Below are 15,172 nucleotides of genomic sequence, written 5' to 3' on the forward strand. Positions count from 1 at the left end.
ATAATATATAACATATAAAATATAACAGTTTCTGTAATAATCCTCATTAATGACATTGAGAAACTTCGTGTCACAATAGTTCACAAGATCAACGAATAATTTCTTCATCCAACATTTTTCTCCTTCTTTTCAAATGGTGGGGCTAACAAGCACAATGCTGCTGCCTTGTTTTCTTCTTCTAATTATATTTTACGTAGACTTTAGTAGATAAATTTTTTGGCTAAGCGATGTACACCACCATGAAAACAGACTAGGACTGAAGTTGTAGTGCTAGCTTGATAGAAAGTAGGAGCGTGAGTGGAGCCGACTATCGAAATAGTAGTCCTACTAAGTGGGACTTCAAATTGGATCATGTAGTAATTTAATAGCAACGTGCTATGTTATTCAATATTCCTAGCAAACGCATGCTTTTTAATATTTTAATTATGCGTTTAATATGCATATTCTGCGTTTCCAAATTTACAAATAAATTGCCATCTGCAGTAACTACTGCAACAATTTGCATGACTCCAGAAAATGCTTTTATGCTTTCCTAAAGTCCTTTCACATAATAAGTAAACACGGTTAAAAGAAAACACAAATGGATCTAAACGTATATTGAAAAAATTAAGAATAATATTAAGAAAAAGTTATTTTAGAAAAAGTATATACGTCTAAACTTTAATTACAAAAACAATACATAAATAAATACCCCATTTACACTGAATATATTAATTTAAACCCAAAAGAGTTAGGTAGCAAGCTGCTTGTTGTGATCTTTATTTATAAGGTTTGTTTCCAAATATTGCTAATACTCTTCCGAGTTGGGTCTCTAAAAAATTTTACATATGACGCGTGTTTCCGAAACCTCCATGTCCAGATTGAGAAGCACCTTTGTTGAAACCCATTTGGAGGTTGAGTTCTCCTTCGTGCGCCCTAAGTTGTTCCTCGGTAAAGTTCCTTTTGTTTTCATCGGCCATCTTAGGTCCTAGTGTAGGACCATTCCATTCTGGATGTTTTTGGGTGATACGACCCAAGGAGAACAATGAAATAGCAACCTGTAAAGAGATTTACCTCGATAATTAAAATATCCTTAAGCATCACTAATAATTTTTTTTAATTTGTTGTTAAATCTATAATAATATGTCTGACTACGGACACGGCATCTAAAGAAGAAGTCATTTTTAAATTTCTAAAGGTAAAAATTTAATAAAGTTAAATTTTACCCTCTTGAAAGTTAAAATATATTAAACGGGAAAGGACATCATGCTAGAAAGAATAATTAAGAAAATAAGGCATTTATAAATAAGACAATACTATGGCAAATTAAATACTCTTAACATTCGCAAGACTGGGAGAAAACGAAATAGCTGCGGAAATGCTAAAAAATAGAGTTGGAGAACTACAAAAAACGATATATAGCTTTACCAAGAGGATATGGGTAGAGGAAAATATGCTCAAAGATTGGACCATAGCTTTATTCTGCCCCATGTACAAAAAGGGGCATGTGAAAATTACAGAGATGTTGCTCTATTGGATGGTTGTTATAAGGTATTAGCCAGGGTGCTAAGATAGATAAGGATAAGAGAGAGACTCAACAGATTTGCTAAACATAAATTAGGTGAGTATCAGGCCGGTTAAGTTAATAGATCAGTGACAGATCAGATTTTAACACTAAACGAAAACCTAAAATAGGATAAGAAGGAATAAACGTATGAAGCACTGAGCTTCTTGGGTATATCCGCAAAACTGGTTAGATTAGTAAGAATGACTTTGAATAGCACACGAAATCATGTAGTATAGAGACGATTCTCATCGGGTGAATTTGAAGTGGAAAGAGGTCTTAGACAAGGAGATCCGTTATCCACGATACTTTTTAATTTGGTATTGGAAACAATAATCAGAAATAGTTGAGTTAAAATGACCGGATCCATCTTCAACAATGAACATTAATATCTGGGAGAAATTGGAAAGATGGAATAGGAAAATGCTAAGAGCTATATATGGAGGCAAAAACACGGTCTAAGGTAGGGTGCGATGAACAAACAGGGAGCTAGAGGAAATGTGTAACGAACCAAGCATCAGTCGTCTTATAAAGGGTGAGATGGATGAGGCACGTGATTAGAATGGAAGGAAAGAGGATGCCAAAGATTATCCTAAAACGGGGACAATTCACGAAAAGAAGGAAAGGACGTCCCAGACAAAGATGGTTTGATAGCGTACAGGAAGCTCTCAGAAAACAGGAAATTGATCATTGGGAAGAAAGAGCAACAACCAAGGATGAATTGAGGAGAATAGTAATTCAATTTAGTAGGCAAGGAGCACTATTGGAAAATAATCCCCCAATTAATACAAGTTTTGTAATAATATAATTATTACATTAATTTATTTTAGCCCTAGGCCGTCATGCTTGTTGAGCTTTGTAAATAAATAAAAAATAAGATTAACAGTCCAAACATCCTGTTGTATTATCTACATTTAAAATGATAATGCAGAAACTTAAGTCATGGAAACAAATATCAAAGTCAGAAATTTTTTTTTCGCTTACTCTGTTTTATGTACCTGATTTTAAAAATGTCTCACCTGTGCGATATTCCTTCTTTCGAAGAGATCAGCAGTCTGGAAAATTTCTTCTTCCGGTAGACCGTATTTTTTGGCAGCAGCTTGAAACCTTTGGATGTTTTCCATCAGCTGGAAGTTGGTCCCTTTGGATTGAATTTTCTTGATACATCCAGGTGTAAGTTTGTTCATCAGGTTACATAATACGACGCCATCTTTAAGAATATCTTCGAATTCTCCTTTGGGAACTGGTTCACCTAGGCAAGCGAAGATCCAGTTGAGGACTTCGGCTTCGACATCCTTGTTACGTTTCTGGAATAACATAATGTGTGATGAGTTTTATCTTTCATACATTATGTTTTTTTATTTTATTGCAGCACTTATAAAAATATCTGTGGTGTTTTCTGGTTATGATCTGTATTTTACAATGATCTGAAGGTAATGGTTTATAGTTTAAAAGAAATATATAAATAAATAAATACATATAAACGGACCTTACAGCAAATGAAGCATGAAAGAAAAAACTTTCGAAACTTAAGTAGTGTCATCAAGAATTAATCATAATGGAGTCAAAATAAACCAAGTAAAGATATATCGAATGGAAGATTATAAATTAAACAATTTTCTTAATTCTGTAACAATAAAAAATATACCTTTGTTTTCCGGAGATCTCTTTTACCGATTATATAGCGTTCTATGTTTGTCCTAATTTTTTTAGGAACTAAGATAAATTTTACCTTTTCACAACAAGAAGAAAGAAAATAGAATATGTATTTTATGAGTGTTATATATTATATGATATGCTACTCATAATATTTTTAAATATATGAAAACAAAAAAGTAAGAAATATAAATATAATACCTAATGACTGTACAGTTTCCATATTTACCATTTTTATTGGTGACAGAATTTGAACTTCATATATTAACTGCTTTTTATCAAGGTTTTACTAACTGGTGTGTCAAAAACCAATCAACTATAAATTTTACATATTACAATTTAATAAAATTACAGAAAATTTACGCTTCTAAAAAAATATCAGTAAAAATGTCAAATCATATGCCAAAAATGATATCTTCAAATAAAGTCATCTATCCTATTATGATTTTTTATTATGGCATTTTCTATTTATACGTCAAATTATAATTATAAGATTATAATATATTTTTCTGTACATAATTATTATTGTACATAATATATTATTTATGTTTCTCTATAAAAATATCGTTGAAAATATTTTTTATTTATTTAATTTATACAGACTGCTTATTTAATTTGTACAATAAACTTATATTTACTGAGATCGTTGTGAAAGATTATTATTTACGAAAACTAGTGTAGACGACGCTTTTGTAGGCAGCTACTTCTACTCGTATAATATATAAGGTCTCTCTTTAGTTACCCCTGCACCCATATAAAGCATTCATAAGAACCATAATCTACAGAGAAGGTTCAAAACAAAGGTTGACTACATGGAAGGTTCAAAGTTCTGAAACAAATTCAAAATCCTAAATCAAAGTTTTCAAAAGCACACTCCAGGCTACCTTCATTATCCCAGATAACCCCAACTCCAGAAAGTTAATTCTTAAAAAAAGACTCATAAAATTCCTACAAGATCGCCGCATTATCTTTTACTTTCAATTTGGATTTAAAGTTGGATGCAGAAACCTTCATCTCACAATCCAATAATGAACACGGCAAACTTGCCGTAGACAATTTCCTACATGTCCAGAAAGCATTCGATCAAGTCTGTCACGCTGGCTTTCTAATTGTATTTTCTATCTCTACAATCGGACAATCCGCGTCAAAGTTGCTAACCAATTTTCCAGTTCGTTTACTTCACAAGCTGGAGTCCTAAAAGGATCAATTCTAACTCCAATCTTATACGGTCTACAACAGCGACCTCCCCCTTTCTAGACATAGATCTGAGTCTATCCTACTGTATGCTGGGGACTCTACTGATATTAAAATCATCGATAAAATGAACTAAATACAATTTTTGTTCAGTTCTCCAAATAGCTATTTCCCATAGTGAACGAGTAATTAATTAGTTAATATTAGTCTTTCTCCTCTTGGTTTTGCTTAACCATGGATCTCAAAGACTGCCGCCTGTTTTTTTAATCTGGTTTTGTTAGATTAGTGCTGTTAATTTCATATATGTGGACTAACTTTTCGTGTCAACAAGAACATTTTTAAATTTTAAAATTTTTCTATCATAGTTTTGAATCTATTTCAAACTTTTCCTGGTACATCTGACAATCTAGATAAAGGTTCATATAGATATAGATAACGATGTTTCAGAATGATGTTTTATGTTTTTATGACGGGGTTACGAAAAGTAGTGAGAAAAATATTTGAGGTATCTGTAGTGTTATCTGAGGTGTCTGTATAGTTGTTCGGTAAATGTTTTGTCAAAGAGATTCTTGTCAATGTGTTACGCAAATGTGAAGACATTTCAAAAGCGTGAGTTTTTAACCAAGGTATCTTAATAATTTCCAGTGAAAAGTTCCTCTTTTTGTACACTAGTATTGCTCTTTTTTTCTTTGCTTGATTTATCCCATTTTCAATTTACTAGTTTCAACAATCAAAGAGTTATCCATTATCAAAAACGAAATCTTACACCATGAACTGTTGTGCAATTCCACAAGGCTACAGGTAAACTCATCACTAATTAGCATAAATTCACTCGAAGATAGTATGTAGTATCTCATTAAATCAATAAAATCAGGGATTTTAAAAGAGACTCAGAGAGATTTGAAAACTGATCACTGGCGTACCTGCACTCTGTGGCAGGTAAAGACCATAGAATGCCTATAAACCGCTAAAGTTTGATCATTTAAAAGAATAATCCACGTTCGGATGTTTTAAATACAAATACAATGCATTGGTTGGTATAACGTTTGAGATTTCAACTAATATTTTTTAACAGCTACCTAAAACTGTGCGAAAAAAAATTCTCTTCATTTGCCCTTTTTCCTTCAACTTGGATAGTAAATTGGTCATTGATTATCTCTAATAAGTCTAATAAGCTGATCACCGTAAAAAGATCTATATAAATAAATATATTAATTAAATTTAAAAAAAATTGCTTAAAATAATTTCTGAATTTAATAAATTAATACGTAAACAAGAAATTTAACAGGTAACAGGCATTCTTCCACATTAGAAACCAGCACCTTGCTATAAAAATACTGGTGATGAGTTTACCTATTTGCGGTGATGAGTTTACGAGTCTCCCAAGGGTGCCGGTCATCAGTTTGCTATATCTCGGAGGGTTTAATAATCGTATGTGGAGCTAGAAAGTGATGAGTTCGTGCACGTTTATTCTACAATTCCAACGGCATAGTTACTTCATTATTTTTCTAGGATTAAATTGTTTTATTAAAAATAACTCCATTTTGATGTCTCTGTAGAGTAGGTACCTTTGCCGTTTCGTGAATGTCTTATTTCACAGGTTTGAAGCCTATTTATGCATATATCTTGAATCATTCAATTAGTGGGCAATCAAAATTATTACGATTAACTTGCAATCATTATCTCTATTTGTAAGTCTATTTGTAATAAATACAATTTTCACTTATTTCTTTATTTTTATTTAAAAATATATATTTTGGGTGGAAATAAAACCTCTTAAATATTCTGTTACAAAATAATTCTCTGTCATATAGATACAAATGTCTACGAAGTGAAATATATAAGCAAACCAATAAATCTATTTTTATTTTCGAATTTTCTTTGCCTCACTAAGATGCTCTCGTTCATGAGATGAAACTAAAGTTGAGTATCTTCAAAGATAGAAAACCTTCAGAGACAAGTCGTTTAAAACAAAAATATACGATCGTCACTACCGAAAATATCTTCTAAAAGCGATCTATTTTAAACCGTGTTATGAAAATTTTCATTATACACACCAATTAATCCACGCATTTAGTAAACATAGAACGAACATTTTTGCAAAACAAAATCGGTTAAAAGAAAAAGTGGGCAGTAGTACTTGGAACTGGACTGGTTTTTCGTAACTAACAATAATTTTGTGAGTTTAAAAATTCTCCTTATGTATTCAATCAGAGCTTTATTTAAACCCTCTCAATTAATACAAGTATTAAAAAAATAAATATGAAATAAAATGAATGAACAGAAAACTCAGCAAGAGTGCAAAAAATATATTTACAGCAAATTAAATCCAAGCCATGGTTAACTAGAACCAACTCAACCAATACCGGCTGAGAAAGGGATCCGCTATTGAACCCTCTTCGATTCAATGTCATCATGGATGGAATAATAAAAATGAATGGAATATAACCAACTTACAGAAAAAATGTCAACATTCAGGAGAATAGTCCAGAAAAATTAGAAATTTATATTTAAACTTAAAATTAAGAGAAAAGTAGGAAAAAATATTAATAAAAAAACCGGTAAAAAACTGTTTAGTTAAAAATATATTTTTACTAAAGACTTCTTGAATTCGTGTTGTTGTCCGTGAGTCAGTCTGTCTGTCTCACAGACAACAACCTTGTCTGTGAGACAACAACCTTGTTTGTGAGACAACAACCGTGTCTGTGAGACAGAGAAAAATTCATCTTGTTCCAAGAAAGAGTTCTATTTAATTTGTGGTCAATAGGTGAAAGGTTACCAAAGTTACAGATGCCTCCGGATATAAAAAACGTAGAGTTTTGAAACTGGGTATTTAGTTCCTTTATGAAATATGTATCTACATGGTTTGTCAAATTTGCTAAACAACTTCTGCTACACTTTTCCTTTCTTTGAAAAATCTTGTAAAATTTTCTTTTCTTGGATTGTGGTTCATGGATTACAGCAAATTTGAAATTGACAAACAAGATAATTCATCACTCTTTATACTCTTTATTGTAGCCAAAGATAAGCATGTTTATAATAACATAATGTATATAGACATGTACTGAATATTTTCCTAAGAATACTGCACTCGAGAATTTACAACAAAATAGAAGTAAAACTAAGTGAAACACAATTTGGTTTCAGAAACAACCTTGGAACCAAAGAAGCACTCTTCAGTTTGCAGGTCATGGTTCAAAGATGTACATCGAACAATGAATATACGAAAAAGCCTTTGACCGAGTAAACCATGACAAACTTATAGGTGTCTTGCAACAGGCGGGAATTGATGACCGAGACTTTCGTATTATCAAAAATTTGTATTGGCATCAATGTGCAAACATACGAATTGGACACAACACGACGAAAGCAGTGGAGATACGACGTGGAGTGAGGCAAGGATCTTTGACACCTCGCGTTTTTAACAGCTGGCAACCCTAATTTGCGACCATTTTTTTTCCTCAGATAACCTTATATCATCATATTAAAAAATATAGCTTTATTTTGATATTAAAAACATGCATATCCGTCATGAGCAGCGTATTTTATTAAAAAAATAAATGACCGAAATTTTTGTTCAAAAATTAATTACTACTAATTGAATTAAAACTGAGCATATCTATGTTTTAAAGACCTGACAAAGGTTTTCGATCGCATCCAAGTCGAAGACGTCTTACACCTACTGTATAAAAGAAACATACCAATCAACATTATACAAACCATCGAAAACATCTACTTCCATAATCGAATACAGGCAAAGATAAATGGAAAACTAACACAGTATATACCAGTACAAAGCTGAGTCAGATAGGGTGACTCGTTAAGCCAACTTCTCTTTAATATAATAATGGACGAAATAATACAAGCAGTAAAGGTCATGGTTACAGCTTGAAAAACAAAAAAATCCAAATATGTTATGCAGACGACGCCGCATTAATGGTCGAGACAGAAGACGAGCTCCAAAGATTAACACACATCTTCATTACAACAGCCAAGAAATACAATATGATAATATCAGCAGAAAAAACCAAATTTATGACATAACAACATCTAAATACCCACTATGATGTAAAATCGAAATTGATGGGAAAATAATAAAGCAGCAGGCAAAGTTTAGATATCTGGGAATAGATATAACTAGTTACGGAGAAGAAGAAGAAGTACGACAACAAAGCTTAAAAGCAAGTAAAGCGGAGGGATGTCTTAATGACACAATCTGGAAAACCCTAGGACAAGACATAAAAACAAGAATCTATAAAGCAGCAATTAGACCTATATTAACATACACGGCAGAGACAAGATTCATCTAAAACGAGACGACTACCAGAAAAACAGAGATGAACATACTTTGACAAATATCAGGGATATCAAGTCTGTTGGATAGGGAGAGAAAGGAAAACTTAAGAAGAGCATGCAATATAGAAGACGTAAATGGGTGGGTGACAAAACGGAAACAGGAGTGGAACGAACACATTAGTTGAATGGCAGAGGATAGAATAGTATGAATAGCACGAGATAAGTCACCAAATGGACGACAAGAAAAATATGGTGCGATAATTTAAACAATTTAGGAGGCTAATGTTGAAGAAGAAACAGGCTTTAAAGCCTACATACAAGAAGGAAGAAGAAGAAGAAGAAGAATTAAAACAATTGTTTGATTAACTACGTTATGAACGTAGTGATCTTGCAGTGAAGTCTCGTACTAGTAGGACATAGAAATAAACATAGAAAAAACGAAATACAGTAGAATCTCGAGTATCCGTCTCTCTATTAACAGTCACCTCTGTTAACCGTCAGGGTCCATACATAATTTATATTGACTACATAAGTAAAAATTTAGTCATCAATTTATTTTGTTTGAGCATTGCGATAAGCCAAACGAAATTCGTTGAAATGTACACGGTACACGCATTTTTTTGTATGCCACAACCGCATTTTTTTATGTAAATAATTTTTTTCTTATTCAGGGCTCTGGATTAAATTTTAATTTAAATAGGTAATGATAAATGATACCGAGCTTTAAGATACACAGCACAATAATTATTACCGTCAATATGTGTGTGTCACCATAATACAGTTTGATTTAAATTCGAACATTGATTGTGTCAGTTAGTCGTATTATCTAAGTTTTGAAAAATGAAGCTTACACATCTGGAACATCAAAAAGAAAACATGTTGTTTTGACAATTGCGCAAAAACTAGAAATGATTGCAGAACTAAGGAAAGGTGTTTATGGTGTCGCATTGAGCAAAAATTATGATGTTCCGAGTACAAATGAATCACTCGACACGGCTCTGTATTTGTGGTTCATTCAAAAAAGAAGCAACGGTGTTCCTTTGTCTGGACCAATTGTTGCCGAAAAAGCGTTGTTTTTCAACATAAAATTGAATGGCGATCCTTCATTCAAAGTGAGCAGCGTAAAGAAGCTAGAGAAGCTGCGTCGCACATACAACAATTCATCGAGTGGTATTCTCGCAAGAAGACGCAAATAAGGTAGATTTTGATGATTTACGTCGATTAAGAAATTCAGCCGTTGCAAAATGTGAAGTAACAATAAAACAAACAAAGATTTCGGAATATTTTAATCAAATTGATTCGATTGTACCAACATAAATCCCTCTTATATTGTCAAATAAAACTTAGATGAATTTTTATTTTTTTTAATGTTCTGTTAACCGTCTTTTCGATTACCCGTCATACCCTTGGTCCGGTGCCCTGACGGATAATCGAGATTCCACTGTACATGTGTTCAAACAAACAACAATAATATTTTGAGACTATCAAATGATGGTACACTCAATAAAGCAATTGCAGAAAAATGAACACACGGGAAAGCCATATCATTACTAAATAATATAGGGACTTACGTTGGGACCTCGGACAGTTGCTATTGACGAATCCATTGTTGTTTTTACCAGTCGGATGTATTTTACCCCAAAAATACATCCGACTGGTAAAAACAACAATGGATTCGTCAATAGCAACTGTCAGAGTCCAAAATGAGTTCACTGAAAACTTTACGATAGTCCAAGGATTAAAGCAAGGAGACACTATTCAACCTGACCTTGAAATATGTGATAAGACAGCTGAATATAGGAAGAGGTAATCTCCTAACAAATAAATCAATACAGATTGCGGCCTATGCCGATGATATCAGCATCATGTCTCGCAGAACAGAAGAGGCGGCAGAAATATATTCACAATTAAAAAACAAAGGCCAAAAGAGACCGGACTAGAAATAAATATTCAAAAGACAAAAATGTTAACCACAGGCAAGAACTAGGGGAAACAGACGCACAGTTGAATTAGAGGACGATATTGAAACAACACTGTGATCTTAGTCGAAAACATTGAAGATCTTCAGAGACTGGTGACCGGAATAGCAGAGTATGGAAAAGAGTATGGTCTAACAATGAACGTTAAGAAGACGAAATTTATGAGAATATCGAAAACTCAAAGAAAACTCAAACGAAACCAACGTCGAACAAGTGGACAAATATGCATACCTGGGAACAATGATTAACTCCACAAATGATTACAATCAGGAGATAAAAATAAGAATAGAAAAGGCTAGAGCAAATTTCAACAAAATGAGAGAGATTCTATGTACCAGGGATTTAAAAACTGGAACTAAGAGTTAGGTTGGCGAGGTGCTATGTTTTTTTCGACTTTATTTTATGGAATGGAATCTTGGACCTTGAATGCGACATCAATGAAAAAACTGGAATCTTTGAGCTGTGGGTGTACAGAAGAATTCTGAAAATATCATGGACAGAACACGGTCACAAACAAAGGAGGTTCTGGGAAGGATGAATAAAGAAATGGAAATTTTAAATTCAATAAAACAAGAAAATTAGAATATCTTCGGACATATTACACGTGGAGAGAATTACACCTTGCTCCAACTGATTATGCAGGTGAAAGATCCAAGGGAAAGAGAAGCATAGGGGAGGCGTAGAATGTCATGGGCTGCGCAATCCGAGAGAGTGGTACGGATGTCATCAAATGAACTTTTCAGAGCAGCCGTCTCAAAAGTCCGAATAGCTATGATGATTGCCGACCTCCGCCGCAGAGATGGCACTTGAAGAAGAAGATTGAAACGGTAGAAAGTTCACATATTTAGGAGTGCATTATAACACGGATGGAACAGAAGAACCAGAATTCCAAAGAAGAATAGTAAAGGGAATCAAAGCTTATTTTTACTCGATAACGTGTTTCGCTCCAAACACACACTGGATATCGAAAATCAGGGTCTACAAAACTATTATCATACCAATAGTATGTTATGCATGCGAGACATTCGGTGATAACAGAAGAGTACAAAAAGATAAACTGGAAGGTCTTCGAAAGAAAAGTCCCTAAGAAGATATTTGGACCTATTAACGAAAACGGAATATGGAGATCCAGGTATAACATGAACTCTACCAACTGTTCAAAGAGACACCGATCTCAGAATTCGTTAATACTTCAGAGACTTCGCTGGGCTGGTCATGTAGTAAGAATCGAGACAGAATGATTGCCGAAAAAAAGTCCTAGATAGTAAAATGCAGGGCGCAAGACCAAAATGAAGGCCACGGAAAAGATGGGAGGATGAAGTGGCAGCAGACGCGCCAAATTTTGCTAGACGTGAGAACCTGGAGAAGATCGGCGCGGGACCGACAAGGTTGGAGGCTAGTTTGGAGGAGGCCAAGGTCCGATTTGGGCTGTAGCGCCCATTGGAGAGAGAGAGAGAGAGAGAGAGAGAGAGAGAGGAGAGAGAGAGAGAGAGAGAGAGAGACGTTGGGACCGAAGTATTTTAAAGGAGAATAAACACAATACTATTTGTATTGGGGAATAAACCACAAAGTAAGTTTAAAATTCCGAAGTGGAAATCGAAACGTCAAAAATAATTTTATTTTAAACTTAAATTGTGGCTTATTCCCAATAAAAATAGTAATTGCATTAAGATGCCTCAAAAATAGCTTCAGAACAATATTAAGAATAACACAGAATGAATAATAATAATTGTTAAACGTATGGTAACGAATAGTAATCAGAAATAGTCACTAAAAGAGTAATCAGAAAAACGCTTAAGGCTGTAAAATGGATTTCGGAAGATAAAGTCAACAATGACAACATTAAAAACAAATACTTAAATGGTACGGACATATCAAAAGAATTACGAAGGAAACAATATCTAAGTATATTCTAATGCAGAAACCTAGAAGATATAAAAAGGAGACGACCAAGAAAAAACTAAATAAGTCTGAAATCAAAATTTGGAAGATAGTCTTAAAAAACCACCAGTGGCTAGACATAGTCGATTGGATGACAGATACAACATAGAACATTTTAAAACCGATATGGTTATATATTTATATAAAAAAGCATAAAAGCTCTCAAACTTGACAAATAAAGGCAACGATATAAATAATAAACTAGTGTCTAATAAAACATTAATCAAAACAGACAATATTAAGGCATAATTATATTTAAAGATATAGGTAATGCACAAGAAAAAACAGTATCAAATACAAATTATATTTATGTTTAATAAGTCACTGTCAAATATCCTAATACATTACTCAAATACTGTTTTCGTCAGTAATTATTTATTGTCCATTAAAATCAATGTATGGCGTTAATTAAATTTTAAAACAACAAACTGAGCCCAAACTCTCACAAAAATCAGCAGATGTTCTCTAACCCATTAATATCTACGTTATTCTGGAAATTTGACGTGTGAAAAATAATTAAGAGGTGTACTTACAGCCATGACTGCTGAGCTCGTTTTATATCCTGGCGTCGGGATGCTACTGAGACGCCGATTCACAAGTGTTAGACTTTATGTTGAAACAGAGCGGAGGCGTATTAGGTGCACACCTTGTTTTTTAATATATAATAACAGTTCTATTTCTTCAAAATTAAGTAATCGAACGATGATCGAAAATAAAATCGAAATTATTGCGTAGGACGAAACAGTGCCAAAAGAGAATATGTCTGTCGGCGAAAATTGATAAAAATTTATTTGAAATCCGAATGATGTATGTTTCCTCTGTGTATATGTTTGTTTATAAATAATCCTGATCGTCAAGCTGAAATTGTTTTAACTTTATTTTTTCTTATTAGCAAACTCGAGAAAAGCATAAAATATGCTTTATAAATTGGCGGATTACGAAGCAATCTTAAAATATACAAGCTTTAAATGCATACGTTTTGTTTTTCGCGAAAGATATAATGTAGTGTCCTATACGATTGTAGTTATAGAAAAATAAGTTTTGACTAGTTAATTGTGGGCACAACATGACTAGCGCAGAAGAAAAAAATACGATAAACGAAGTTTTTATTCAGGGTCATTATAGTTTATTTTATGAACGAGAGAGTAATTAGCATAATTTTAACTGGTAGCTCCGACCACTCCATGGGCGTGCTCAAGATTATTGAAAAATTACTTTGAATAATGTAAAAAATAAATGAATTATTTCAGTGTTATAAAGTGTTATGTGTATGTAAACAAAGTGACCTCTTTTATCACACACTATATTAGAACTGACTGGCCTACATTAAAAAGGGTTTTAAAAAATTCACATTTTTTTTTAATTTTTAAAAATTACAAAGAGAAAAGAGTTTTTAAAACCCGTCTAAGGTATGTTAAATAGATGAAATAAAAATATTATATAATACTTACAGCTAACTTGTACAAATCCAAATCAGATTCAGAGATGAACTTCAGAACCCTAGATTTATAAAACCTGGCTCGATCATTTTATCAGTAATATTGTACCAGCTTCCACATTTTTCCTCTTCTTTAATAGTGTGATTTACTGCCTTTTCCCAGTTTTCCGGTTTTACATTATTTACGGCCTCCAAAAACAACTGTTTAACATCATGAATTTAAAAGTGGTATTTTTTCTTGAAACTTCACTCTTTAATCTGTGCCCATACCAGTTCAATCGGGTTTATTTCACAATGATATGGTGGGTATCTATGTACTGTCATTCCACGATTTTTGGCAATTTCATCAATTTCGTAATTTTAAATGTTTCTTTATGTTGGGGCACACAACGAATAAAGTTACCTTCTTATAGATCCGGGATGGTACGTATATTTTTTAAACTCAGCCAATTCTGCAAGTCTTCTTTTAACCACTTGGTTGTGGGCAGTCCTTCTATAAGTCTGGAGTGATAACTTGCATTATCCATTACTATTACACAGTTCTAGGAAGAAGATCTATCATTTGTTCGAACCATTCTTGAAAGACATCAGCGTTCAGGTCTTCATGGGAGTCACCGGTACGAGTTGATTCAAAAGTTAATAAACCACCTTCAACAAAACCGTCTGAACTGCCAATGTGTACATTTATCAGCCTGCGTCCCCTTTCCTGATGGTGGGTTTAAAACCAGTAGATAAGTTAATATACAAACAGCGTGCCTTTGACTTGTAACAGTTTCATCCTGCCAAAATTTATTTTGTGGATGACCCTCGTTGATCCATGTTTCATCAAGATAAAATATTTTTCTTTTTTGGTTTCTCATATCTTTATGGTTCTTAGAAAATGTCCTTCTCCATATGACAATATCGCTTCTTTCTAATAAAATAGACTTTCTGGGATTCTTTTTCCAGCGGAAGCCTATTTCTTTTAAAGTTTCCATAACGTACTTCGACTCATTTCTGGGTAATCCTTATCATCTCGAACTGAGACAAGAACTTTATCCAATGTTGGAAATTATTTATCTAAGAAGAATTCATGCACTTTCCGTCGAAGTCCTTCTTGTAAAATGATATTCTATTAAAAATTTG

General features: G+C 33.2%; 1 protein-coding gene across 1 annotated transcript; it reads right to left on the reverse strand.

Moving 5' to 3' along the window:
• Nucleotides 1-581: 581 nt before the first annotated feature.
• LOC140447057 (myophilin-like) lies at nt 582-13,193 on the reverse strand. The gene is made up of 3 exons (XM_072539643.1): nt 13,143-13,193; nt 2,563-2,850; nt 582-1,037 (listed from the first exon to the last, which is right to left on the reverse strand). Exons 1-3 carry the CDS (start codon nt 13,146-13,148, stop codon nt 822-824), a joined length of 510 nt encoding a protein of 169 aa, XP_072395744.1. The 5' UTR covers nt 13,149-13,193; the 3' UTR covers nt 582-821.
• Between the last annotated feature and the right edge of the window lie 1,979 nt (nt 13,194-15,172).

Source organism: Diabrotica undecimpunctata, chromosome 7, assembly GCF_040954645.1.
Source record: "Diabrotica undecimpunctata isolate CICGRU chromosome 7, icDiaUnde3, whole genome shotgun sequence".
NCBI lineage: Eukaryota > Metazoa > Arthropoda > Insecta > Coleoptera > Chrysomelidae > Diabrotica > Diabrotica undecimpunctata.